The sequence below is a fragment of the Nipponia nippon genome, unplaced genomic scaffold (genome assembly GCF_047370975.1).
Source record: "Nipponia nippon isolate SJK-2023a ecotype South Korea unplaced genomic scaffold, ASM4737097v1 scaffold_54, whole genome shotgun sequence".
NCBI lineage: Eukaryota > Metazoa > Chordata > Aves > Pelecaniformes > Threskiornithidae > Nipponia > Nipponia nippon.
The window spans coordinates 170188-198167 of NW_028262374.1; the positions used below are offsets into that span (position 1 = coordinate 170188).

The window sequence follows — 27980 nt, forward strand, 5'->3', positions numbered from 1 at the left end:
CTCCCCTGCTCATGAATGGAGATGGAGGCCAGGACTGAGGTGTTCAGATGCAAAGACCTGGTGACCCCTGAAGTTCCAGAGGTGCTCCAAGGTACATGGAGCCAGCTGCAAGCCCTCGTGGAGCAATGCTGAGAGACAGGGCAGCATGTGGGGACATCTTCTTGGAGGCTGGTGGGGAATCTTTGGCCAAATGAAATTACATCAGATGCCCCCTTTTAGGATGATGGAACCCGTCTCTATTTGTTACATTCTGGGCAGCCTATGCAGGGATTCTTCTGCTGAAATGGAGTCGTGTACCATAGGCAGAGCTAAGTTTCCCTCTGTCTTTTCATCAGCCACGTTTACTAGATCTCCATTGACTCTAATGATGGTGGTGTCAAGAACATTCTCACATTGCCTGATCAAATTCAGGGCAGTTATTCCGTGTAATGCCAATTCCAGGCCCATAATGTCATGTGAGGTGCCAAGGCTCTGACACGCAGCCACAGGCATTTGGCAGGGACAGCGATGGTCCTGTACAGGAAAACCATCCCCATTCAGAGTGAGCATGTGTCAGACACCTGGCAGCATCGCAGGCAGATTCGGTGCCTTGGGGCAAGGAACTCATTGGCAGCTCTGCAGCAGGGCAAGGCCTGTCCCTTCTCTATCCAGTGGATGTAGGGCAGTCCATGACTAGGAGAAACATCACTTTGAGGGTCTCCGTGCATGTGCCTACCCTTTCAAACTTCTTTTTTTACTCTCCATCAACCTTTACTCACCTCCCAGGAAAACACAGTCAAGGAACAGACAAACCATTTTCACAGCCGGCCTGTCAGTAGCACCTTGTCATTCCTGGAGACCAGCTTCACCTCCACCAAAGGTCCTAAGGAGCAGCACAGACACCACTGACAAATAACCCACTTCCTGCCAGGGCTGCCCTTCCCAGCCCTGGTTCTCTCTGTCCTTGCAGTCTGCTCACTCTCTTAGCATTCAATTTCAGCTTTATGTTTCCATCTGCCAACCCCTCTGGCATGTCTCTGCTCTGAAGCCAAGCCTTTGCCCACATGGGGTCCTGGACACTTGGTGCCAGGTTTCCCTAAGACAAGTCAGAGCTTTGCCTGGTGCTACAGCCGAGTGCTACAGCCCAAACGGGCACCGATGCCCTCAGCCAGGGGCATAGGCAGGACGAGCTGGAGCCTGTGCTTTTTGACATCGATGGACTAACTGCCAAGGCATGGTGGGACAAGTCACGCAGCTTGGGGTGCTGCGATGGATGGGTACAGACTTTTCAGGACAGACAGCCTGGAAGGGTCAAGAGCTGGGTTTTCTCAAAGTGAAGAAGCTGCTTGGATGTCTGGAGCTCCTTACTGGGGCAAGTGAAAAGCTGGCTGAGCCCTGGTGAGTGAGGGTCAGAGGAGGCGCCAGTGAAGTTGTGACATCGTGGTGGGAGACAAGGAACCCTCAGTCAGGGTGAGAAAGTGGGCATAGTCATAGACTCATAGAATCATAGAAACATTTAGATTGGAAAAAGCCTGTAAGATCATTGAGTCTGACCATAAACCTAACACTGCCAAGTCCACCGCTAAACCATGTCCCTAAGCACCGCACGTCTTTTAAATATCTCCATGGATTAGGACTCAGCAGCTTCCCTGGACAGCCTGTTCCAATGCCTGACAACTCTTTTGGTGCAGAAATTTTACCTAATATGCGATCTAAATCTCCCCTGGTGCAACTTGAGGCCACTTCTTCTTGTCCTGTCGCTTGTTACTTGGGAGAATAGACTGATAGGCACCGCAAGGAAGTCTCTGGATGTAGAAGCCTGGGTCTCACTGGGGTCTTTAATGACGCTGGCATTTCCTGGAAGAGGAACACAGCAGCATGCAAACAGCCCATGCAGTTTCTGGAGTGTCTTGGGAGAACTTCTTAGCACAGCTGCTAACTCACTTGAAACTTGAAAGTCAATTCAAGACCATCGTAATAAGCTGTTACTACTTCAGGGACAGCTAAGGAAGGAGCAAAGCTAATATGGGACCACTGCTAAAGAGTAGGTAGAGACAGATCTGAGAAATTTTGTGTGTTCTTTGTCTCCATTATCACCAGCAAGATCTCCCAGGCCTTTGTGCCTCAAGGCAGGACTCTAGAGGAAAACAGCCAAGAGTGGAGAGGAATCAAATCAGGGGCTACTGGAGCAAACTCAGATGTTACCCATGAAAAGGGACTGGACGTATAAACCTGTATTTACAGAGAGGGAGAGAAAGCGTCACCAGCTTGCTGGTCCATGTCCATGGCCCATGAAACAAGAATGAGAATTTACAGACCAGTGTCAAAGTTGTGAAAATGAAGACTTCTTACACACTCATTACACCGCAGTCTTTCCTGCATATGTTTCAACTTCTGCCTAACATCTCCCTTCAGATCTGATGCAGTTGCCCACACAGAGGTGTCCACTGCCTCCAAGATCCCCAGGGGTAGCTGCGGCCCCCACCTGGGACTGGGCAATGTGACCCAGAGCTGACGGGAGCCTTTCTGGAGCAGGAGCTGGTGGACAGGCAGGGTGGGCCAGAGCATCTCAGTGAGACAACTGATTTCTCTCCCTTGAGTAGAAAGGGAAGCCTGGAGAATTGCACGCAAGCTGTCCAGCGCTGGAGGAGAATGAGAAATTAGTGGGTCTAGATGCTGCAGAGTCTACTTGAAGATGCTCCTGTGACCCAGATATGTTTCAGTTAGAGCAGATTTGACTATTCAAAAGAGAGCTTTTCATTCACTTTGTGTCTTTGCTTCCCTCTGTGAATCGATGGAGCCTGGGACTTCAGTGTGTGGCTCACTGTGAGCGAATATGGACAAACAAAGTGCAGGGCAAGGAATGCTTTGGGGGGTTTTTAGGATCTGTGCTTGACACAAAAATGTGTTTTCTGTTGACCTAAGGCCAGCCACTGCCAAAAGAGGCCTTCAGAGGAGGTAATGTGGACTTAAAGGATGGAGTAATTACATCAGTGGACTAGGGAAATGCTACGGATGTCATCTGTCTGGCCTTCTGTAAGGCCTTTGACATGGGCCCCAACAATATCCTTCTCTCTAAATTGGAAGGCTATGGATTTGATGGGTGGACTGTTCGGCGGATAAGGAATTGGCTGGATGGTCACACCCAGAGGGTAGTGGTCAATGGCTCGATGTCCAGATGGAGAACAGTGATGAGTGGTGTCCTGCAGGGGTCCGTTCTGGGGCCAGTGCTGTTCAATATCTTTATCAATGACATAGACAGCAAGATCGAGTGCACCCTCAGCAAGTTTGCAGATGACACCAAGCTGAGCAGTGCAGTCGACACGCCTGAGGGACAGGACGCCATCCAGAGGGACCTGGACAAGCTTGAGAAGTGGGCCTGTGTGAACTTCATGAGGTTCAACAAGGACAAGTGCAAGGTTCTGCACCTGGGTCGGGGCAATCCCTGGTCTCAGCACAGGCTGGAGGATGAAGGGATTGAGAGCAGCCCTGCCGAGAAGGACTTGGGGGTACCGATAGACAAAAAGCTGGACGTGAGCCGGCAATGTGCTCTCACAGCCCAGAAAGCCAACCGTCTCCTGGGCTGCATCAAAAGAACCGCGGCGAGCAGGGTGAGGGAGGTGATTCTGCCCCTCTACTCTGCTCTGGGGAGACCCCACCGGAGTACTGCGTCCAGCTCTGGGGTCCTCAGCACAGGAAGGACATGGACCTGTTGGAGCGGGTCCAGAGGAGGGCCACAAAAAAGATCAGAGGGATGGAACACCTCTGCTATGAGGAAAGGCTGAAAGAGCTGGGGTTGTTCAGCCTGGAGAAGAGAAGGCTGCGGGGAGACCTTATTGCGGCCTTTCAGTACTTAAAGGGGGCTTATAAGAAAGGTGGGGACAGACTTTTTAGCAGGGCCAATAGCGATAGGACAAGGGGTGACGGTTTTAAACTAAAGGAGGGTAGATTCAGACTAGATCTAAGGAAGACCTTTTTTACAGTGAGGGTGGTGAAACACTGGAAGGGGTTGCCCAGAGAGGTGGTAGATGCGTCATCCTTGGAAACATTCAAGACCGGGCTCCATGGGCCTCTGAGCAACCTGATCTAGTTGTAGATGTCCCTGCCAATTGCAAGGGGGATGGACTAGATGACCTTTAAAGGTCCCTTCCATCCCAAAGCATTCTAGGATTCTATGATTCTTCATAGCAGCCGTATGGGGCCATGCTTTGGATTTGTGACCAAAACAATGTTGATCACACAGGGATGTTTTAGCTGTTGCTGAACAGTGCCTGCACAATGTCAAGGCCTTTTCTGCTTCTCACCCCACCGCACCAGCGAGTAGGCTGGGGGTGCACAAGAAGTTGGGAGGGGACAGAGCTGGGACAGCTGACCCCAACTGACCAAAGGGATATCCCATACCATGTGATGTCATGTTCAGCAAAAAAAAGCTGGGGGAAGGAAGGAGGAAGGGGGAACATTCATGGTAACTTGGGAAGACAAATGCTTCCTAACCTAGCCCTGAACTAGCCCTTTTACCTTAAACCTTACTCTAACCATTACCTGAAACTAGCTCTACCACTACTCCAATCATAAACCTCAACTCTAACTCTAACCCTTACCTAACCCTAAACGAACATCAGCCACAGCCTGAAGTCTAACTCTAAACCAGGTGTAACCATAACTCTTACCCTAACCCTAACTCTAATTCTAACTCAAACCTGAACCCAACCCCTGACTAACCTAACAGGTATCCTAAAGCATCTTGCAAAGCCAACAGCACCTGTGTAACGACATCTGTAATATCGTCTCAGGCAATGATTACTATGGTATCAGCATTAGAAAAAAAAGATAATTTGGGTAGATGGGATGGACAGACGAGCATCCTGGTATCATCCTGTCAGTGCTGGTTCAAGGCCTGGCAGCATGCAGCAGCTGCCCTCTGCTTCCTCATGAACTGGAGGCTGTAGGCACCATGGCTGTAGGCACCACTGTGTGTCACCCAAATCAGACTCAGGTCAGATGAACCATTTTGTATTTCTCATATACCATGTCCATTGTTTCTCTGTTGAGCTCTAATCAGAGCTTAGTTACGTAGAGAACCAGGCTTTGGGTGGGATATTTCTTGTGCAATGACCTCCTGGAGTAGCTCTGCTGACCCCAGTCTCTCTCCAGATTTACAATCCTACAGCTCTGACAGGAGGAAAGCACCCTGCAGTGCCTGGATTTGTCCAAGCCACAGCACTTCATAGCCTTCCTGACCATTGGGTCCTTTAGTCCTGGTGGGAGATGATCCTCTTGTCTTCATCCTGACCTTGTTGGGTATCCCGAAAGGACAGACTGGAGGCTGTTAAGTCCCATGTCGGGTTTCAGAGCAAGCAATCAGGGACTACATTTACCTCACACAATGGCGGGAGATCCTTTCCTCTGGTGGGGTTATTTGTGCTATTGGCTATAAAGCCACCAAGCCTACCTAGGTCAGACTCAGTCAACCATTCTTGAGGCATTGGGGCCAAATTATTCTGTACAGATACAGAGATCTGCAGTGTAGTGCCATGACACAGTCCTTTTTTCCTTCCTAAGCAGATGTCCCAAACCCAAGCTTCCTCTCCAAGCTCTTTCTGGATGTGAACCAGCATGCAGACACCACAAGCAGTCAGAGTTCAACCTCTCAGGGCCACCTCTGTCTTGAGGATAACATGGACCACAGGCACGGGTTGGGACCCAGAAAGGTGGAGGTACAGAGAAGCCTTTTCTGCTGCTGCACAGTGAAGTTAAGCACAGACCGAAAAGGCTTATGTTCTGCTTCCCTGCTTGCCTTTTTTGTTTGGTTTGTTTTTCCTTCCAGAAGTTTGGCACTTGTCCTTTGAGCAGCTAAACCTCATGTCTCAGTTTTTCTAAAGACCGATAGTTATGCTGGAAGTTGCTTGTCAGGCTGGCGCCTGTGATTCTGACAGTCTTTCTAAAACAGTTCCTGGTGCCGTGGGTGTCCAGGGAGGAGCAGTGGCAGCACCAGCATCCCCACCTTCTCTCCTGAGGCTGCTTACTAACTGTCTTATAACCAGGTGAGAGTGACAGAGATGTGTCCGGAGAGCCATAGCCAGGTGGTTTTGAGGGGAATGATGGAGAGAAAAAGAGGTCACCACTGCCTCCTGCAGCACCGTGGACTGAGGAGGGTGTTCCTGCCCCTTGGCTCCTGGCAACGGTAAATCCCTTTTGGCATGCCCTGAAATGCTGAGATAGTGTGGCAGCACAGACACCGCCAGAAGCAGCTGCAGGCATCTGCCCAGCTTGGCTGGGCTCACTGGGATGGGCTTTTTCAGCTTTGAAAAGTGCCGCCCGTGAGATAGTCACCATCTAAGAAGTACTCTGGCAGTTTCCCATGAGCAAAGCTAGCCTGAACCGTGCTGCACCCATGATCTTGGGAAGCACTGAGACATCGGAGAGTTAAAAAGAACAGGCTGTATGTTTGAGGACATTTTGAAACAAGCAGGAGATGCTGGTATGTGGGTAATCTGCATGTAAATGGTTGCTTTGAGTGAAAGCCTTAATTTAAAATAAATGTGGGTATCTTGCAGGTTTTTTCAGAGAAGTATTTTATTTTTCTGTACATTTGTATGAAAAAGTAGGTAGATTGGAAAAACAATCATGGTGACTCTTCACTCATGCAAACCCTAATTTTATCTTGGGAATTTTGAATGGCACCTCTCTGAGATGGAAAAAAACTCACAGGAAAAAGGCAGGAATAGCTTGGGAAAAAGATCACACTGTCAGGACCATGTGTTTTTGTGAATTCGGATTTTTCTCTTGAGAAAACCGCCCTGTGTTTTTCACTTGGCTAGTCTGAATGTTTTTATCACATGTTTTCTGACCGGCTGTTCTCATCTTTAGTACATCTGAGTTGAAGAAGACTCCACAAAGGGAGACAGCGATAGCTGGAGAGACATGGCCAGCATCCTCAGTCCTCTGCCTGGAAGAGGGTATTCTTTTCCCATGTCAAACTGAGATTATAAAACATTGTTCAGCTGAGCCTCTTCTGCAGAAGAAGCAACCTGCTCTTGCAGCGCTGCTTACTTGTAGCTCCCATCTCTCAAGTGTGCCCAGCTTTATGCTCTGGGAAGGTGGGAAATGCAAAGGGAAGGCTCAGTTCCCCAGGCAGCAAGGGCATCGCTCTGCTTCTGTGAGGGCTTGCAGGGGAGTGGGAAGCATTGCAGGGTTGGGGCCAGAGCGAATGGGCCCTCGGCTGGATTTGTAAGCTGTCAGAAATCCAAGCGACAGAGCAGCAAGTTTAGGAATGCTGAATTATTCAGGACTCATTCAGAAGTTATAAAAGCCTGACCTGCTCCAGAAAATTGGGTATCGCAAGGAGGTCAGTGAATTTTAATCATTTTCTTCTCTGTATAACTGAAAAGTTCATCAAGCAGTTTGATTGCTTGCATAAAAATGTCTTTTAGCACCCTGAAAACTTGAGATTTATGCATAAACTGCGGCTTATCCGTCTTGTTCAAATGTCCCCTGGATGCATCAGTGTCACAAGAGTCATTGGCAGATAGAAGCGTGTTGTACTTCTGATGGGATTCACCCTTCACCATGTAAAAAGTAATGATTCAGGTCTAAAATAGTCTCCCAGATGTTTGTGGGCGGACACCGCATCAGGGGATGAGCTCTTACATGTGAGGAGAGCTGGGATGAATCTCTCTCGTCGAGATCTAAGAATCAAGGCAGGCCTTGCCTCGCTTTCTTTTGATTGCCTCTCCTTGCCTGGTCTTACCTTGCTTTGTCTTCCCCTTTTCATCCCTTTCCTCCTTTTCACCCTATTTCTTCTTCATGTTCTTACATTCAACGCAGCTCTTACAAGATCTGGACAAGGAACGTAAGCAAGACTGTTCTGAAAGGGGTGAGTATTTATCCTTTTTCTTCCTTTTTTTCTCATCTCTCACCAGGTATTCTGTTTAAGAAATTCAACTCTGAAAAAGAAAGTGAAGTTTCTTTTACCTATATTAAAAAAACCAGTCATTTAGGCTCAAGGACTCTGTTCTTTCCTCTTTTTAACCCTCCCCCTGCAACAAGCAAACCATGTTAGATTTCCAAACATGCAGGCAGATCTTGGTCCAGCTCATCTAATCCTGCAATCACGTGTACGCTGATGTTCCTAGTCTTTCTCTAGGCTTGAAGTGTGTGGGATGGTGGACAGGCCATTAGCATCCTCTAAGAGCCTGTTGTTTGGATTGCTCTGTCTAGGGAAAATGCCCCAAAGAAAAGGTTTGGAGAATCACACCGTTGGATCCGGATTCGTTCTTCTGGGATTTTCTGACCCCTCCGGCCTGCAGGGCCTATGCTTCACAGTATTCCTGGTCATATACCTCATGATCCTCACAGGGAACAGCCTGATTGCACTCATCACGGTGGTGGACTCAAGCCTTCACAGCCCCATGTATTTCTTCCTGAGGAACTTGTCCATCCTGGAGATCTGCTACACATCAGTCACTCTGCCAAAAATGCTGGTGGGTTTCCTGAGGGCGGATGGTAGGATCTCCTTCCTGGGCTGTGCTGCCCAGCTGTATTGCCTGGTTTTGCTGGGCAGCATTGAATGCCTTCTTCTGGCTGCCATGGCCTATGACCGCTGCATAGCCATATGTGACCCCCTGCACTACACCCTCGTCATGAGCAGGGGTCTCTGCATCAGGCTGGTGGTGGGGTCGTGGGTGGCTGTCGTACCAGTGCAAGTAGGACAGACCTACCAGGTGTTCACTTTGCCCTTCTGTGCATCCCATGACCTCCATCACTTTTTCTGTGATGTCCCCCCTCTGCTGGAACTGGCCTGTGCAGACACGTTCTGGAACCAAGTGATGCTGTACACCATCATCCTGCTCTTCGCAATCCTTCCCTTCTCCTTAATAGTTACTTCTTACGTTCAGATTATTAGGGCAATTCTGAAAATGCCTTCAGGTCTGGGCAGACACAAAGCCTATTCCACCTGCTCATCACACCTCGGGGTGGTGACGCTCTTCTATGGCTCGGCCACAGTTGTCTACTTAAAGCAACGGTCAAGGGATTCGGTAGACACCGACAAATACCTTGCCCTGTTTTACACAGTTGTGACCCCCATGTTTAACCCTGTCATCTATAGCCTGAGGAATAAGGAAGTGAGAATTGCCTTGAGGAGACTCCTATGGACAAAGTGATGCTACCGAGGATGTAAAATAGTCCCAAGCAGTACCAAAAGTCCCGCTGGGTTATGTGGTTGCCTGAACAAAGCATCCCATATTTGCTCAGACAAAACCATGTCTCCAGCCTGGCTTTCATCCTCCTCAAGAAGGGGAGAGGTCTCCTGAGGCATTCCTGTTACGCCATGCCCCACCATGATATCTTTGTACTCTAGAGCACCTTCAGTGCCCCTCAAGAGCGTGATGCCAATAGCTACTTCAAGCTGTGTCTGACCAACGTAACGTTCAAGGGAAAGAGTCCAAGCATGGTCAGTAGTCAGCAGGGCCCAGAGGGTGACACAACCGATGAAGAGATGACTACCCTCAGGCTTGAGAAATCACTTGCTAGATGCCACGGACTATCTACAGTGGCCCCGTGTGGGATCAGCTTCAAAAAGTTAAAAGACATGAAGGTCATCTTCCCCTGCTATGATGTCTTGCAGTGAGTTGTGTAATGCTTGACTAACTTGACATAAAGAACAAAAAGAAAAAAAAAATCACCAGGGGGCCAGTCCAGCACTGGAACAGGGGCCCAGAGACCTCTGGAGTTTCTGTTTGTCGTGGTTTAACCCCAGCCAGCAACTAAGCACCACACAGTCGCTCACTCACTACCCCCCAGTGGGATGGGAGAGAGAATCAGAAGGGTAAAAGTAGAGAAAATCATAGGTTGAGATACAGGCAGTTTAATAGGTAAAGCAAAAACAATGTGTGCAAGCAAAGCAAAGCAAGGAATTCATTCCCTCCTTCCCATCGGCAGGCAGGTGTTCAGCCATCTCCAGGAAAGCAGGGCTCCATCATGCATAACGGTGACTTGGGAAGACAAACGCCATCGCTCCAAACATCCCCCTGTTCCTTTTCTGCATGCAGCTTTTTAAAATCATGAGCACAATTGGGAAGAGCTGAAACTGTGGGGGATAAATGTGTTTCCTGAGACAGTATTTGATACGCAGACAATCCAAAAAGGTTGTGAAGGTGAATGGGCAGAAGAAACAGGAAAACTGCCCATCCCATGGAGCTCTGCAGAAAGAGGATGCAGCTGTAGCCAGCAGGAGGTGATACCAGGGGGATTAGCACGTAGAAAAGGCTTTTGTGGGGAAGGCTTTGCAAAGGAATACCCTGACTTCACCCAGATGAAAAATAGAGACTGGGCAGTGTATTGAAGTGATCGTGAGAAGCGTCCTGGGGTAAAAGACCTTTGATGACAGAAGGTTGGAGACATTTGGGTCGCAGAGATTTGAGGTAGTCCTTTGACGATCTGAGTAGGTTGAGCTTTGGAAATGAGAAAAATAAAGCAGCTCTCAAGGCTGTCTAAGGAATAAGCGGTACTATCACTATAATAACAGGTACAGCACAGTGCTGTCAGGGAGTTCCTTCTTATTCGTCATTATGATTAATTGAAGCACTTTAATTTCATTCCCAACATTCATTTTTACTTGAGAAAATAGCCATAAGTGCTCAGTAGTTAGCTTCTGGCATGAAGTTCTTAGAACAGTGCTTTTTCTCTCACTGCTAGCTCTTCGTTATCACTTAAATATTACTTTTAAATATTACACTTCTTAGACAGTATTGCCCTTAAATTACCCCTGCTTCCTATCTTTTCTCCCTGTTTTGTGGAGGAGAGGGTGGAAGAGGGCAGCTGCTTCTTTTTTAGCCAAAGGCAGCCAAGGGACAGATGCCAGGTTAGTGCAAAGGCACAAAGGAAGCCAACATTTTCACGTGCTGGAGACTGACACAACACCGTTACCTGTATTTCTGGTCTCTGAAGTCCTAACTGGGCAGCAGAGAACCTGGAAGCTCTGGGCTCCCTTCATCTGCCCTGCATTTCAGCATGAAAAATGAACCTAACCTGGTCAAAACTATTCTTTTGATTCTCTCCACAGCCTAAAGCACCGCATTTGCCAGGAGACTGGCCAGGACACCAAAGGAGGACTCACGCCTCTCTGCACACAAAGCTTAGGTGTCCCTGGGAATCTCAGGAGGCATGGCATACCCATTCCTGGGTTCTAGGAGCTGGTCAAATGCCTCGTCTCCATTTCCGTAATGGTGGCAGACTTTGTACAGGGGTGCTGACATTTATAGAGCAACCTGCCCAGACCTCAGAGCTGGCCCTGCTTGGAGCCAAAGGTAGAACTAGAGACCTCCTGAGTACAAGACCATTCCACCCTGAATTGTCCTATGACAATTGCAGATGACACCAACTTGGGTAGAAGTGTTGATCTCCTGGAGGGCAGGAAGGCCCTACAGAGGGACCTGGACAGGCTGGATCGATGGGCCGAGGCCAACTGTATGAGACTGAACAAGGCTCAGGGCCTGGTCCTGCACTTGGGTCACAACAACCCCATTGTCCCGATCCAATGTCGGGGCAGGTTCCGATACGATCCCAAGGACGAGATTAAGACGCTGGAATCGGTCAGATGTCATACAACCTTTCACTTTTATTTGAGGGGAGAAGAGAATGGAGGGAGGAGTGGAGGGCAAAGGAGGAGAGGAAAAGAATAGGGGAGAGAGAAAGAGAAGGAGGAGTTTATCACCACCACTTCGAGTCCGATCATCTTCCGCTGGGTCTTCGGTGGCCTCAGGCTTCGTCGGGGACCAAAGGCGGGGGCGGTGGTCCTTGAGGGTGCAGGAACAGAAGGAATGGCCTCGTGCGCTGTTGCCGCCCCCGCCGAGGGGCACGTGTGCTCCTTATATAAGGGCTCTCACGCATGCGCAGATCACAAATGCGTACGTGCGGTTTGCCACAGACGTGCTGCCCGCGCCTCTGCTCTTTTCGCGCCTTTAGTCCCTGCCTCGGCTCTTTTCGTGCCTTTAGTCCCTGCGCAGGTGCACGAGGTTGTTTTTCTCAAAACTGTGGAGAAGAGGGTTTTCTCGAAGCGCAACGCTGGATGGCGCTACAGCGGCAATGTCGAGACAAAACTGCATTTGGTACTGGTTCTCTACACCACCCCGTGACTCAACATTGCAGCTTGGTGGCATTAGGGAGAGGGAGAAAAAGAAAACAAGGGAGAAAGAAAGAAAACGCAGAGTCGAGAGAGTTGGGGATAAGGGTGGAGGAAAATTGTGGGAAGGAAAAAGGGAATAACATTGTTCCGGGTGAAGGAATGTCTTAACACAGATTAACTGAGGTATTGCTCAATGCAAGCTCGTTCTCGAACAACTTTAACAATTCTTCAACTTTGAAGGGTAAACATTGGAAATGGGGTTAACAATAACTGGTAATATGCAATTTCTTCCTTTAGAAGGAATTGGGGACAGGTTTAAATGATGAGGTTGGTTGTGGCTGATGGATGGTACAGATTTTTGTTACACCATCAGGTGGAACGTTAGGAACAAATTGCATATTTGACACAACGTGTTGAATTAATTGAATAAAACAGGGAATTATACAGGGTAGGAACAGTAAGGTGGCAGTTGCACATAGCAAATACAGTATTAGTTGTTTGACCCATGGTGCCCCTGGTAACCAGGACCACAAATCGCCGTTCCAACCGCTCCAGTTTTGACTTGGGCTATTTTGGATCAATTGGAGAACTACTCCCACGTCATCATTTCTAGACAGCAGTTAGCGATATTTAATTTTCCATACACCTCTCCTTCCTCTGCCAACAATCTAAAACCATACAGTGTTGAAGGATTACCGCACGCACCCGTTGAGACCGTCGAGTTAATAGGTCTATGGCGTCAGTGGTTTTGTTGGTGATAATTTCTAGGGCTGCTTGTAGTCTGATTATTCGATTTAGATTATAGATTGGTTCTCTTGCCCCTGCAATGGGCTCGTTAGGATTCCAGGTTGCTGGCCCATAATGTTCAATTATTTGCTCGGGGAGCCATTTGTCATTTCCTCGTTTTTGTGTCCCACCTAAATTTACCTTGGTAGATCGCGTCTTACGGGCAATACTTCTGTCCCCGAGGTTACCATACACCTTTACGCCTAGTTGGGGTCCACCAGTTTCCGGCAAGAGGAAATATAGGGCCCTTATGATCCCTATATAACAAACTCCCGACCACCCCACGGGTAAGAATTTATATGCCATATTCCCACAGATTCAATAATGCTCTTTTTTGGCTTTATTTCCTTGAGCAAATGGCCCATCTTTCCCCGGTGGAAACTGAAAATAAGTTGTGTCTTTGTCACCCAGAGGGCTGAAAAAGGTGGTTGCCCCATCCCTTATTCGGCCGGTACAATACCAAGCCCCATGAGTAATGAACATTCAATATTTACTTTTTGCAAAGAAAACTAAACAATTGCATTTTCTAAGCAAGTACATTTCATGTTACTTGGCTGTTAAGTTTTCCCATATACAGGAGTATTTAGTGATGAAAATAGAGGAAGATCAAAAAAGTAAGAATGACATACATAGTAAATCGTAGGTTGAAATCCTTGAAATGTCTAACATAAACAGGTATCATTGGAAAGTTATTGGGCATTTTTTCTTAAATAAGCACACACACATATATATGCTTAAACATGCACCAGACAATTGGATGTCTTTGTACTATTGCATAAAGACTGTAGTGCATTGAAACATCTAATATTTAGCCTGTTTGCCATAAATATTAAATCTTGAATTATTCATAGAGCTGCAATGAAGTACAAACATGTATGCACACATACGTACCACCAATTATAAAAACTGATATACACAGTGGAATATTCTAATGGGTTGGTGCCCCTGAGTTAAAATGATCCAAAGTAGCAGGTGCATCATGGTCACATCACCACCCTTAAAAAACAGAAATAGGAACAAAACTCGCTCCTGGGGTTAGAAGGAGGGAATAATCCATTTGGTATGGATTTTGTGGCTTCTCCCACAGGTATCTTTCGCTTTCCATGTATATTTGTTTAGGGGGGTATCTAACATGAGAGGCACAGCTCCCACGGTGGGAAGCTTGACCAGAACCGGCTGGCCGGGGGAGTAAGATGATGCACTGGGGGAATTAGAGTCTTGAGACACGGGTACCATGGTTGAGGCTTGTGGACAAAATGCTAGAGTTTTCAGGCACCCGTTTGTACCCCAGCGATTACTGACATTGGCCACTGCCTCCCCCACCCGCTCAGCCCATCCCGGTTGGTGGGGTTTAGTAGGTCTCCTTTATTATTGCAGGTGAGTTGTCTGATAAACATCCCCCCTCCGCCTCCCTCCTCACCCTGAGGGGGCGGAGGTTTTAGTTTCCCGCCACTCTTTTCATCCTTCTTAAACCCTTCCTCCCTGTCCAATGCTGGCACAGAAGGCGGGTTCAGTTTGGGAGGGGTCCTTGCCCGGACCACCTCCGCACCAGGAGCTTTAACTTTTTGGTGGGGAGCCCATCCATTAGGTCTCGGGGCACACCTTTTTGCAGTCCCATTTGCCACAGTCCTTGTCGGATCGAGTGTTTCTCCCGTTTTGTTAGGTCGGGGCTTCCCCCTGAAAAAGCCAGCGATTTATTTGCTGGCTTTGCTTGCCCACATGGCCCTGGTTTCTAACTTTTGGTGAGTTCTGCCTACTGGCCCATATTTCCTCCCGTAGTTTATTAGTTCCTGAGCTATCTCGCCCCAGGTCCACACCTTGCTCCCCCACTGCCGCTGTTCGGGGGTTACCATTCCCTCCAGGGCAGCTGCGATTCACTCCTCGCGAGGCACATTTTGAATTCTCCCCTGTAATTGGATCCCAATAGGTTTTAACGAGTTGGGGAGTCCTCTTATTAGCGGCATCAGCCACTCAGGGTCTACCGGTAGCAACATTGGAGAGCTTAGATTTGGTTTAAGTTCCCGGTCATATATCATTTGCAGGCATGCCGCCTTCTGTACGTTTTCAAATAGTTGATCGACTGAACCAGTTATAGCTCGGGGATCCCCCCTCTCTAATGGGTTCAGCCCCCCCGCCCAATATGCGGCCCTCTGGGTCAGAGACCATGGGGCTCGGCGATCGCCCGTTGTGAGGAAGACGCCTGGGCCCCAATACCCCTCTGCTTCCTTTTCCGATAGCATGATCCCGTCCCCCCCCGACAGGGATACCCTCCACACATATTCGGTTTCAGACTCCCTTGCTGTTGTAGCAAAATCCTTTCGGAGTTTATCAATTTGGTGGTGGTGAAAGGGATTTCTTTGGTTACAACTTGGGGACGGTTGTCGCTATCGTCCTCGTATATGTACTCTGTCTTACCAGTGGGCACATATGGGGGGGGGGTATCCACAGTATCTCTTAATCGCTTTAAATCTTTCTGGGGATAGATTTGGCGTACCCCTTTCTCCTCCAGCATTACCTCTGCCTCAGCAGGGGTGTCTGCCTCCCTCAGGAGCTGAACCCTCAGCTCCTCCTTCAAAATCATATTTTGGCACTTCTCCTCCTCTAGTGCCCGTTTGGTCTCTAGTAATTGCTCTCGCAGCGGTGCTATCGCCGCTTGTAACGAAGCAGCCACAGCCTCCGATGGGCAGGGCGCTTGTTTCTTGTCCTCCACCGCCGCCAGACACGCTCCTAACACAGCACAAACAATGGCTTTCCCTTTCCCCTTCTTCACTCTAGCTTCTTTATGCAAGACCGCTATTCGGTCCATAACACTTGGCAGTTGGAACCAGTGGTCCCGTGCCCAATCTCGTCCCAGGGGTGAGGGGCGAGAGCGGTATGTTTCTAAAAACTCATATAATTTCTCCGTCTCTTCACAAGAATCGCCTGCCTTTTGGGCGGCCATGTCCTACAAAGGGGAGTTCGTCCCGGGAGGGTCAAACCTTAGAAAAAACAAGTTTCCCCTATGCACTCCCAGGAGGCCAAAACACAAACTAATGCCAAAAAGTTCCTACAAAGGGGGGGGGGTGTCATCCCGAGAGGGTCATGCTTCAGTATCCAAGTTCCCCCTATATGCTCTCAGGAGGCCAAACCGTACACTACTACTAGACAGAGAAGAGCCTACAAAGGGGATACCGTCCTGAGGGGATCACACCGTAAAATTCAAGCTTCCCCTATACTCCCTCAGGGGACCAATCCGCACACTACTACAAGACAAAGACAAGCCTACAAAGGGGATATCATCCTGAGGGGGTCACACCCTAAAATTCAAGTTTCCCCTATAGTGCCTCAGGAGCTCAAATCACAAACTACTACAGGACAGAGGAGAGCCTACAAAGGGGATATCATCCTGAGGGGGTCACACCATAAAATTCAAGATTCCCTTATACTCCCTCAGGAGCTCAAATCACAAACTAGTACGCGCGTTTCAGTGCAAAGTCTCAACACCCACTCCTTCCTTGTGCTTCGTTCATCTCCGGCTGCTTCCCTCTCAGGAGAGCAGAACCGCGGATCGGAACTCCGCACTCGCTTTGTACTGGTTTGTACGTCTCGTTCACACACAATCGCGCAGCACACAAATAAGGTTGTATGACACTCTCATCTCAAGGGATCCTGTCCGTGATGCCAATTAAATGTCCCAATCCAATGTCGGGGGAGGTTTTGATATGATCCCAAGGACGAGATTAAGACGCTGGAATCGGTCAGATGTCATACAACCTTTTACTTTTATTTGAGGGGAGAAGAGAATGGAGGGAGGAGGGAGGGCAAGGGAGGAGAGGAAAAGAATAGGGGAGAGAGAGAGAGAGAAAGAGAAGGAGGAGTTTATCACCACCACTTCGAGTCCGATCATCTTCCGCTGGGCCTTCGGTGGCCTCAGGCTTCGTCGGGGACTGAAGTGGGGGGAGGTGTGGTCCTTGAGGGTGCAGGAACGGAAGGAATGGTCTCGTGCGCTGCCGACGCCCCCACCGAGGGTCACGTGTGCCCCTTATATAGGGGCTCTCATTCATGCGCGGATCACAAATGTGTACGTGCGGTTTGCCACGGACATGCTGCCCCCGCTTCTCCTCTTTTCGCACCTTTAGTCCTTGCCTTGGCTCTTTTTGCGCCTTTAGTCCCTGTGCAGGCGCACAAGGTTGTTTTTCTCAAAACTGTGGAGAAGAGGGTTTTCTCGAAGCGCGACGCTGGATGGCGCTACAGCGGCAATGTCGAGACAAAACCACATTTGGTACCAGTTGTCTACAGAAACGTGTCACAGGACATATGGGAGACCTTCTGCAGCATGAGCTGGTAGGCAGGCAGGGTATCTCGGGGTGGTGGAAGACATCACCTGCCTTCAAGGCTGCTGGGTAGGCTATGAAGAGGCCTGTCCAGCATAGCAGCACACTGTGTCCCCTTGGATGCTGGCTGTGAGGTCATTTCTGACCAGGCAGCTGTGGGGAGAGAGATACTCTGAGGTCTTCAAAGCCATCACAATGCTCCCCCCAACAAGGTGAAAGATGTGGGGAGGTCAGGGGCAGCTGGGACAAGATTTGGTGGAGGGAAGAGAGGTTTGGCCAACAGAGACAAAAGATTTTAAAGAGGAAAGATGTGTTTGGGTAATTTTGATGCCACCGTGATACTAAGAAAACATTCATGTTCGGCATCTACCCTATTTCTAACCAGTAAGCTTAAGCCCTAACCCTACCCCTAAATGGCACCCTTCGCCCTGACAGGAATCCACTACACTAATCCCTAACCTCAAACCTTACCCCTAAACCAAAGCCCCAAACCATAAGTGCTTTCTCTCATCCTATTACTCACCCTAATTCCTAGCCTTTATCCTGAACAGCCCTCAGTGGGGCCAATCAATGAATGCTTCAAGGTTTTGCTTCTGCCTTTGACTTCTTGAGAGGTTTGTTCAGTCTCCTCTCAGGATCTGAGGTTCACGGGCACAGGGCCAAATACAGCATGGGGCTCATTAAAACACAGAAAGCCCTAACAAGCTATTTCTCTTCCTATGATTTTCTTCAACTCTTCCAAACTTGTTCAGCTAATTGTAGAGTCATTTCATAGTGTAGTTAAGGAGGAAGATTTCCAAGTGCACCTAATAAAAATCCTTTTCTTAAAGGTTATATTTTATTCATTTCAGTTGAGAGCAGAGATGATAGCAGCATTCTCCAATTGGTATTGATGCCGAGGGTGTCCTCAGGCAGTCTGGACAGCTAGGAAAAGCAGTCCCTTGAGGTCTGGCACTGTAGTGACAACCTTGCCCCTTGCTTCCTCCCTTCCTCAACCTCACCGTTTCTCTCATTGGCCACCTGGGATTTACATCAGTTTCCTGACATCAGACTTCCCTGACCTCTGGGAGCTGAATGTTACAGCTCCATTGCACCATCTCCCACCTCATCTCCTTAGACAACTGCCTGCACACAGGCACAGAAGGATTTTTCCTGTTGGCAAGCAAAGAAAATGAAGCATGATAAAGTTTCATAAACAATAAAATACGCTCCTCGAGCATATGCTGCTTACAAGCTACCTGTAATGAGGTTGCCTTTCTACAAGGGATAATCTTATGAGAAATATTTTAGATACATAGCTACAGAAAGGTAGAGATAAACATAATTAAAGAATTGGCTAAACAGACACTTGTCCTACTGAAGGACAGGCAAGCTTTTAGTCCCTGAAGCTCAAAGCAGCAGCATAGGTGAGAAGTATCTGAATGAACAAAGAGTAAGGGCAGGAGAAAACTGGAGAAGAATGGAAAGGCCCTTTGTCTACACAGTCTACTGGTAAGATGACTTTAGAAATGGTTATTGTATCAGGACAGGTGAAAATACATGAACGATTAGAGAAATTAAATACAGCATATAACAGGCAGAATAGTGGTAATGAAGTTACAGGGGAAGATGGATATTTCTGTGGAATATCCCTTTTGAAAGGTCATGCGATTGGTAGAGGTCTCTTGTGAGTGAGGACAAAGCAATGTTGCGCCCATCACTGAAAGAAGGCAAAAGGACAACCCAGGGAACCACAGGCTGTACAAGCTCACTTTGGTGAGGAGTAAGCCATCAATATCTCTTGGGTGGTATTTCTGGGATCTTTAAAGAGAAGAATGTGTCCAAAAGCAGTCAGCATGGGCTTTCAAAGGGTAAAGCATGCCTCACCAGCCTGACTGCCTTCATGATGAAGTAACTGCATTTGTGCATGAGGGGACAATAGTGGATGTTGGTCACCTCAACTTCAGCAAGATTTGTGACGTGTTCTCCCTCACTATTCTTGTAGCCAAGTTAGGACATTACATTCTGGAAGGGTAGACAAACAGATGGGTGAAACACCAGTTGGATGATCAGGCTGAGAGAGCAGTGGTGAAGGGGTCATACCCTACCTAAAGGCCAGTGGGACATACTGGGGCAGCACAGGGAACGTTCCTGGGCCCTGTGCAATCGAAAGGCTGTATCCATGACCCAGAAGAGGCAACTCTCACCATGTTTAGCAAGAACAAATGCTGGATTCTGCACCTAGGATGAAATAATGCCGGGCACAAGGAAAGACCGGGAGAGGAGTGGCTGGAGAGCAGCCCTGCAGAGAGGGATCTGGGGGTGCTGGCTGGCAGGGGGCTCAACAGGAGTCAGCAGTGTGCCCTGGCAGCCAAGAGGGCAAACCGCACCCTGGGGTGCAGTATAACGAGGGGCTCAAAAGAGGGGATGTTGTGGTTTAACCCCAGTCAGCAACTAAGCACCACACAGCCACTCGCTCACCCTCCCCCCACAGTGGGATGGGGGAGAGAATCAGAAAAAAAAAAGTAAAACCTCTGGGTTGAGGTAAAGACAGTTTAAAGATGACCGCAGAGGAAGGAGAAATAATAAATAAATAAATAAATAAATAAAAATAATAATAATAATAATAATAATAATAATAATAATAATAGAATATACCAAACAAGTGATGCACAATCACCACCTGCTGACCGATGCCCAGAGTGTCCCCAAGCAGCAGTCACTGTCTCCCAGCCGACTTCCTCCATCTTATATACTGGGCATGACTTCATATGGTATGGAATAGCCCTTTGGCCAGTCTGGGTCAGCTGTCCTGGATGTGCTCCCTCCCAGCTTCTTGTGCACCTGGCAGAGCATGGTAAGCTGAAAAGTCCTTGACTAGTATAACCACTACTCAGCAACAACTAAAACATCAGTCTGTTATCAACATTATTGTCATCCTAATTCCAAACCACAGCACTCTACCAAGTACTAGGAAGAAAATTAATTCTATCCCAGCTGTAAACCAGGACAGGGGATTATCCCGCTGTATTTAGCACTGGTGCAGACTCACTTGGAGTACTGTCTGCAGTTCTGGGCCCCACAACTGAAGAAGGGTGTAAGGTACTTGAATGTGTCCAGAGGAGGGCAACAAAGCTGGTGAAAGGGCTGGAAGAAATGTCGTCTGAGGAGCAGCTGAGGAAACTGGGTTTGTCGAGTTTGGACAAAAGGAGGCAGAGGGATGACCTCATTGCCCTCTACAGCTTCCTGAGGAGGGGAAGTGGAGAGGGAGGTGTTGAACTCTTCTCTCTTGGATCCAGCGACAGGAAGCGGGGAAATGGTTCAAAGCTGCACCAGGGGAGGTTTAAACTGGACATTAGGAAGCATTTCTTTACCAAGAGGGTGGTCAAACACTGGAACTGGCTTCCTAGAGAGGTGGTCGATGCCCCATGCGTGTCAGTGTTTAAGAGGCATTTGGACAATGCCCTTTATAACATGATTTATCTTTTGGTCAGACCTGAAGTGGCCAGGTATTTGGACAAGATGATCATTGTAGGTCCCTTCCAACTGAACTATTCTGTTCTATTCTGTTCGATTCTATTCTATTCTGTTCTCCTCTGTTCTGTTCTGTTCTATATATATACCTTTTACAGGGTGGATCCCTCCAGCAGCTGGGCTCAGACGCTCAGTCTCCTCAGTAGCTGCCCTGGCTACCAGCCTCCCCAGTTGCATGCTCCTGGACATATGAGCCCCTGAGGCTGCAACCCCATTCCAGATGCTGCTACAGACCACCCCAGTCACACACACACACACACACACACACACACACACACACACACACAAACTTTTAAGTCCAGCCACTCCGGTCTCTCAGTTGCTGGCACAATGACATATGGGCTGTCTGACCCCCTGGTCCTTCTCCAGTTGCTGCACTCATCCCCCGTGCTCACATGGTGATGCAGAAGAGAGACAGACTGCACTGGTCAGGGTCCTCCCCTAAACTTCCCGTAACAAGTGCTGTGCAATCCAAAAATGCTCCTCCCCTGCATCCCATAATGTGTCCTACGCCCCTAGGCAACAATTCCCTTAGTCCAAATGGTGATCCAGAGAGCTGCTCGCAGTGACTCCTCTTGGTGGGTTTCACACCTGGACAATGGGGCTGACAGCTCTCCCAGGGCAACCCTGGAAGGAGCTGGGACAAGATGTTCCTTCCTCAGGAGCCTGTCATCTGGGTTCCCACCTGCCACGGTGCCTCTGTGCTCTTCTCGCTTTGTGGAGATGGGCTCTTGATGAGCTGGTGGCTCTCCTGTGATGGCTCTGGGAGCAGCTGGGGCAGGGTGTTAACTGAGTTACTCCTCCTGCCATCGATAGTGCCGTCTTTGTGTGTGCAGATGAGCTTCTTCTCACTTAACCTAACGCAACCCAAGAAGAACATGCATCTCCTGAGGCATCTGTATTTGCAGGTTACATACCTATGCACTGGTATTATTTAGCATATTTAACATAGCAGCTCATTGGAATTGCTGTCCAGAAATGCATCAGGATTAGGGGAAAAGCTGTGTTGTTGCACGGGCAATGGCTTCGTTCAGGGCCAGTAGCACAGTCTTGTTTCTAAGACTGTAGATGAATGGATTTAAGAGTGGGTACAGGACAGTGTTCAGCAAAGCTACAGTTCTGTTTGTCTCCAAGGAAACATCTCTGGAAGGATGCACATAGAGAGCAATGCAGCTCCCATATGCAATGGCCAAGGTGGTGAGGTGGGAAGAACATGTAGTAAAAGCTTTTTTCCTCCCAGCAGCTGCTGGCAGGTGCAGAATACAGAAAAGGATGCCCATGTAAAATGCCAGAATTAAACATAAGGAACCCAGTATGATAAACGATAATAAAACAGAGTCTGTTTTCCAAAGCAGGCTGGGGTCAGAGCAGGACAATTTGATTAAGGGGGAGTGGATCTTGTTTGAGCCACAGAAAGTCAGCTTGTAGAGGAGGACCAGACAGTAACTGAAGGCTGTCATGCCTATGACCCAAGCAGCAACAACCAGGTGGATGCAGAGCTGAGGCTTCATGATGGCAGCATAGTGCAAAGGCTGGCAGATGGCAACGTAGCAGTCAAAGGACATGACAACAAGTAGAACCAACTCTGTACAGCCCAGGGCAAAATGGAAACAGGACTGGGCAAAGCAGCTGCTTAGTGAGATCGTTCTCCTACCAGAACTCAGGATCACAAACAATTTGATGCTTGTGGAGGATGTGAACCAGATTTCCAGGAAGGCCAGATTGCTGATGAAAAAGTACATGGGGGTTTGCAGGCGGTGATCTACACCCAGGAGGAAAATGATGGTTGTGTTCCCCATCACTGTTGTCAGGTATATGAGCAGAAGGAGCAGAGAGAGAAATAGCTGTAGTCTTTGATCAAGCCCTGAGAAACCCTCTAGGATGAACTCAGTAACTGCAGTTTCATTTTCTGCTCCCATGCTGAATTTCAGTTCATCCTGCCGAGACAGGAACATGACCAAAACCGAGTGTCATTATTTCACACTCTGGATGACAGGAATCCTGCCTTCTCTGCTTCTTTCCTTTCTTGCAGTCTCCCTCCTAGAGAGCACAGAGAGAGAGAGTCCTTCAAGCCTTTCTTACCCCCTGATTTTTCTGGTTTACATTTCAGTTTGAGTCCTCAGAGAATTTGTTGTCGTCTTTCTACCTTTGTCTAACACTTGCAAAGGATTCTTTCTCCAGAACAGAAGATTTTAAAGAGGCTGCAAGCTATTTCACCCCATTCCTGGCAAATTCCACATTCGCTCAGACCTATTGCAAACATCTGTCACACCTATGTGCCAAACTCATCTCTTCTATTGCACAAATGCTAAACCATCAAATGAAATGAAATCAAACCAAATCAAATGTGTATGTTGAAAGCTATTCTTTCTACTTTTCAGAGGTACTTGCCTTTTTGCACTAGGAATCCCTGACAGTCTCTTCTTTTCAAAATAAGTAATATCCAGCATCTCTTTTGTAATCCCCTGCTTCCTTCCACACCTCCTTGCTCTCTGTTTCTTCAGGACAGGTAGAGGGGGTGGAATAGGGACCAAGTATAACTCATCTTCTTTCATACTCTAAATAATGACTGAAATGGATGATGACTCCACACAGTCTGTCACACAATCTCATCTGACTTCCGTCTGCACTGAAGCACGGTTGTTTCCAAAGAGTTGCTCATTGCTATTGCCATCAAATGTCCTGACCTAAACGCAGAGCAAGAGAAGAGTGTCTGGAAGAGATTTGTAAACTTTCTTTTGCATGCCAGTTATAGGTTGGGAGGAACCAGCCTCTAGCGTTTTCTCTTGTTTCCATTGACTCTAGAGGGAGCCTGGGGAAAACCAGTTCTCACAGGCACCTGCAGCCAAGTAGATGAAACTCACTATTCAAGTCTCAAATCACTGATTTATTAAGGTTTTTTGTTTGTTTGTTTGGTTTTTTTTAATATCAAAATAGACATCTAAGAGAAGGAAGCACAAGAAAAATATATGCAATGAAGACTGATGTTTTTCCCTTCATCTTTATATTTGTTTTTAGACAAGGAAAGGAACAGAGAAGATGACTCCAAAAGTAGGATGATTCCAAGTGCAAGGGGAGGAGAGGGAGGGGAGGAGATGGTGGGTTTGAAGCAGTGAAACAGATCTTCTCCACAGGCTGTGTTGTCCCCTTAGGCTCTGTCCCAGGGCAGAATGGGTAGCACTTCCACAAGGAGTAAAATGGGAAGATCAGTACAGGGCAGTGTACTGATCATACTGATGCATGTTTGCACTGACATTTTAGCTTGGGACTCAGGCTAGTCTTAGATCCCAAATGTCCGGCTTGTTCTTGGCCTCTAGTCTGGCATAGGGGAAGCTCTGCACTGGGTTCCTTTGGGAAATTTTCTGAGATTAAACCACTGGCTGTACTTGAGCAAAAGCTCAAGCTCAGTCACCTACAGCAGTATGAGTGCAGTGAATCAGTGAATCCGAGGGGACAGTCCCAGCGTCCATTTTCTGGGTCAGTTCAAACACTCAAAGGGGTTCTGTCTTTGTCCTGGTTTCAGCTGGGATAGAGTTAATTTTCGTCTTGGTAGCTGGTATGGGCCTGTGTTTTGGGTTTAGGATGAGAACAATGTGGATGATGCACTGATGCTTTGGCTCTTGCTAAGTAGTGCTAAGCTGTTGCTAAAGAGGTGCTAAGTGGCGCTCACACTGGTCAAGGATTTTTCAGCTTCCCCTGCTCTGCCGGGTGCACAAGAAGCTGCGAGGGGGCACAGCCAGGGAGGTTGACCCAAACTGGCCACAGGGCTATTCCATACCATATGATGTCATGCTCAGTATATAAGCTGGGGGGAAGAAGGAAGGGGGGGACATTGGGTGTGATGGCGTTTGTCTTCGCAAGTAACCGTTACACGTGATGGAGCCCTGCTTTCCTGGAGATGGCTGAACACCTGCCTGCCGATGGGAAGTAGTGAATGAATTCCTTGTTTGGCTTTGTTTGTGTGCACGGTTTTTGCTTTGCCTATTTAACTGTTCTAATTTATTTTACTTCAATTATTAAACTGTTCTTATCTCAACCCACGAGTTTTCTCCCTTTTTCCCTTCTGATTCTCTCCCCCATCCCACTGGTGGGGAGTGAGCGAGCGGCTGCGTGGTGCTTAGTTGCTGGCTGGGGTTAAACCACGACAGTCTTCTTACTCTCTTGGGTGACACCTCAATTCTCTAAAATTGTTCTTCTCTGAATGTACTCTCTTAGGGGAACCTGCAAATTTTCAGACAGCTTACAACAAAGCAGCCTCTCTTCAGGCCCCGCATCGTCAAGCATGCAGCCAGCATATGCCAGAGAGACTGAAGAAATATAGAGTATGCAGGTGAAGGATATCCAGGTGAAGAAGGCCTTAGTGCAGCTTTGCACAGAGGTTATCCTCAGGACATTGCATATAATGTAGGCATAAACCGCAGCAGTCAGTGTGAAGGAGCTCAGCAACACAGCGGAGAAGAGCGTAACGCTCATGTTTCATAGCAGCTGGTGCCCATGCGGGGGCTCTCAGCAAAGGGATGATGCCGCAGAAGAAGCAGTCTCTACAGTGGGCACAGAGGATCTAATGGCATACAGGATGGTGGGGCTGAGCATGGAGAGAGATGCCGTTCCCCAGCAGCTAAAGATGAGCATGGAGCACAGCCAGGAGTTGGTAAGGACGGAGTCGTGTGAGGGGCTGCAAATGGCCCTGCAGCAATCGAAACACATCTCAACACATAGGTTAAACTCAGCTGTGCTGACGGAGAAGAAGGGACTTGTAAGCAGCCACAGAGATATCTTAATCTCCAGCATGAGACTGACAAACATGTTAGGGGGAATGACCAGAGTGAACCAAATATCCAAGAAGGACAAGGTTCTGTGGAAGGGATGCCTGCAGGTGTGGCACTAGTGGTGGAGCCAAAGGATGGCAATGGTGACTGCATTCCCCATGACAGCAAGCAGAGAAATCACCAGCAGCAGTGTGAAAAGGAGGGCGTTCAACTCATAAAGGACTGAATAGGCCTTCAGGAAAAATATTCTTGCTCTGGTATGGTTGTGAGGATCCATGTTGGTACCCGGTCAGTTGAAGGTGTGGCAAGGGTAATCAATATCGTGCTTGGTGAAATTCCTCTTGTTACCTTTGTCAACCTTCCTTTCCCTTTTCTTAGGTTTCCTTGTCCTTCTTTCGTGGACCTCAGATCAGATGCTTAATTCCTCCAATGTGGAAATCTGCTCTACCTCCACTACCCTGCCCAGGCTGCTGGCCAGCTTCCTAACCAGGGACAGAACTGTTTCTGCTCAAGGCTGCATGACACAATTCTTTTTCTTTGCCTGTTGTGCAGGTACCGAGAGTCATCTGCTGGCCACCATGTCCTAGGATCGGTACTTGGCCATATGTCACCCCCTGCTCTATGCCAGCCTCATGAAGCAGAAGCTCTGTCTCCAGCTGGCGGCTGGGTCTTGGCTAGCAGGATTACTAATGTCTACCATAGTCACTGGGCTACTTTCCAACTTACACTTCTGTGGTCCCAATGCAATTGATCACTTCTTCTGAGATTTTGCCCCATTGCTGGAGCTCGCCTGCAGTGACATCATGGTGCTTAGACTGGTTACTTTCATCATCTGCTTTCTGGATGTGGTCTTCCCATTTATGTTCACCTTGGTATCCTATATCTGCATCATAGCTGCGATCCTGAGGATCCCAGCCACCACGAGGAGGCAGAAGGCCTTCTCCACCTGCTCCTCTCACCTCAGCGTGGTCACTGTTTTCTATGGTACCCTCATCATTGTCTATATGATACCCAGAATAGCCTCACTGAGGCAGCTCAGTACAGTGCTATCCTTTTTCTACACCACACCCATGGCCAATCCACTCATCTACAGCCTGCAGAACAGGCAAGTCAAGGGGGCTCTTGGAAATGCCCTCAGAAAAACTGTGGCCTGCATCAAGAGCTCCTACTAGTTGTGACCCACCAGGAATAAACAGGTTGTGGTTGTGTCAAGTGTGGACAACTCAGAAGTGCATATTTTGTGTAGCAGGTATATCTTTAGAAGTGCAGAATCTTGGGACTGTTTGGGGAATGAGAAGTGGGAAAAGAGAATTTGTGTCTTAAGGAAATACAGGTCTGGTCCTGAAGAGTGTAAAAAACTTCCCTGGCTTTCTTCTTGCTTTAAAGTAACCACAATTGTGATCCTGCAAGTGGGAGCTGTTGAAATGCCACACCTGCCCAGGAGTGGCAGAAAACTTACTCTAAACATGTTGTTTTCTCTTCCGTTACCCAGCCAAGCTGAGGGGTGGGGGTCCTGCGTGTCTGGGATTCCTCAGGACATCTTCATATTGACAGTGAGAAGGGGGAAGGTGAATCAAGCCCTTCCACTGGACATGTCTAAATCTGAGTAGATGAATCCCATCCCTCCTGTTCTCTGGGCTCTCTAGCAGAGGAGAACTGTGAAAGCTAGTGTCGTGGTTTAACCCCAGCCAGCAACTAAGCACCACGCAGCCGCTCGCTCACTCCCCACCAGTGGGACGGGGGAGAGAATTAGAAGGGTAAAACGGAGAAAACTCATGGGTTGAGATAAGAACAGTTTAATAATTGAAGTATAATAAATTAGAACAGTTAAATAAGCAAAGCAAAAACCGTGCACGCAAACAAAGCAAAACAAAGAATTCATTCACTACTTCCCATCGGCAGGCAGATGTTCAGCCATCCCCAGGAAAGCAGGGCTCCATCACGCGTAACGGTTACTTGCAAAGACAAACGCCATCACACCCAATGTCCCCCCCTTCCTTCTTCCTCCCCCAGCTTATATACTGAGCATGACGTCATATGGTATGGAATAGCCCTGGGGCCAGTCTGGGTCAGCACACCCACCCCCCCCCCCCCCCGACTGTGCCCCCTCCCAGCTTCTTGTGCCCCTGGCAGAGCAGGGGAAGCTGAAAAGTCTTTGACCAGTGTGAGCGCCACTTAGCACCTCTTTAGCAACAGCTTAGCACTACTTAGCAAGAGCCAAAGCATCAGTGCATCATCGACATTGTTCTCATCCTAAACCCAAAACACAGCCCCATACTGGCTACCAAGACGAAAATTAACTCTATCCCAGCTGAAACCAGGACAGCTAGTCTGATAGGGCCAACTCCTCTGGAAAAAAAAAAAAAAAAAGTAGATCCTTCTTCAGAAGAAAGGTACACACAAGCTGGGTCTCAGCTTCCCAAACTTTTAACACAGAAATCATTACTTCCCACTTCTTTCCTTCTCCTAATCTGACCCCCCTCCAGCCCCCCT

The 27980-nt window shown here is 48.2% G+C and overlaps 2 protein-coding genes and 1 pseudogene across 2 annotated transcripts; 2 read left to right on the plus strand and 1 right to left on the minus strand.

The window, feature by feature from the left end:
- The first annotated feature begins 8204 nt into the window (after window positions 1-8204).
- LOC148051791 (olfactory receptor 10AG1-like) lies at window positions 8205-9143 on the plus strand. The gene has a single exon (XM_087735279.1). It carries the CDS (start codon window positions 8205-8207, stop codon window positions 9141-9143), a length of 939 nt encoding a protein of 312 aa, XP_087591405.1.
- A 12564-nt stretch (window positions 9144-21707) lies between these two features.
- On the minus strand, window positions 21708-22673 carry LOC148051792 (olfactory receptor 5F1-like). The gene has a single exon (XM_087735287.1). It carries the CDS (start codon window positions 22671-22673, stop codon window positions 21708-21710), a length of 966 nt encoding a protein of 321 aa, XP_087591413.1.
- Window positions 22674-25294: 2621 nt separating this feature from the next.
- On the plus strand, window positions 25295-26659 carry LOC148051793 (olfactory receptor 6B1-like; annotated as a pseudogene).
- Window positions 26660-27980: the final 1321 nt, after the last annotated feature.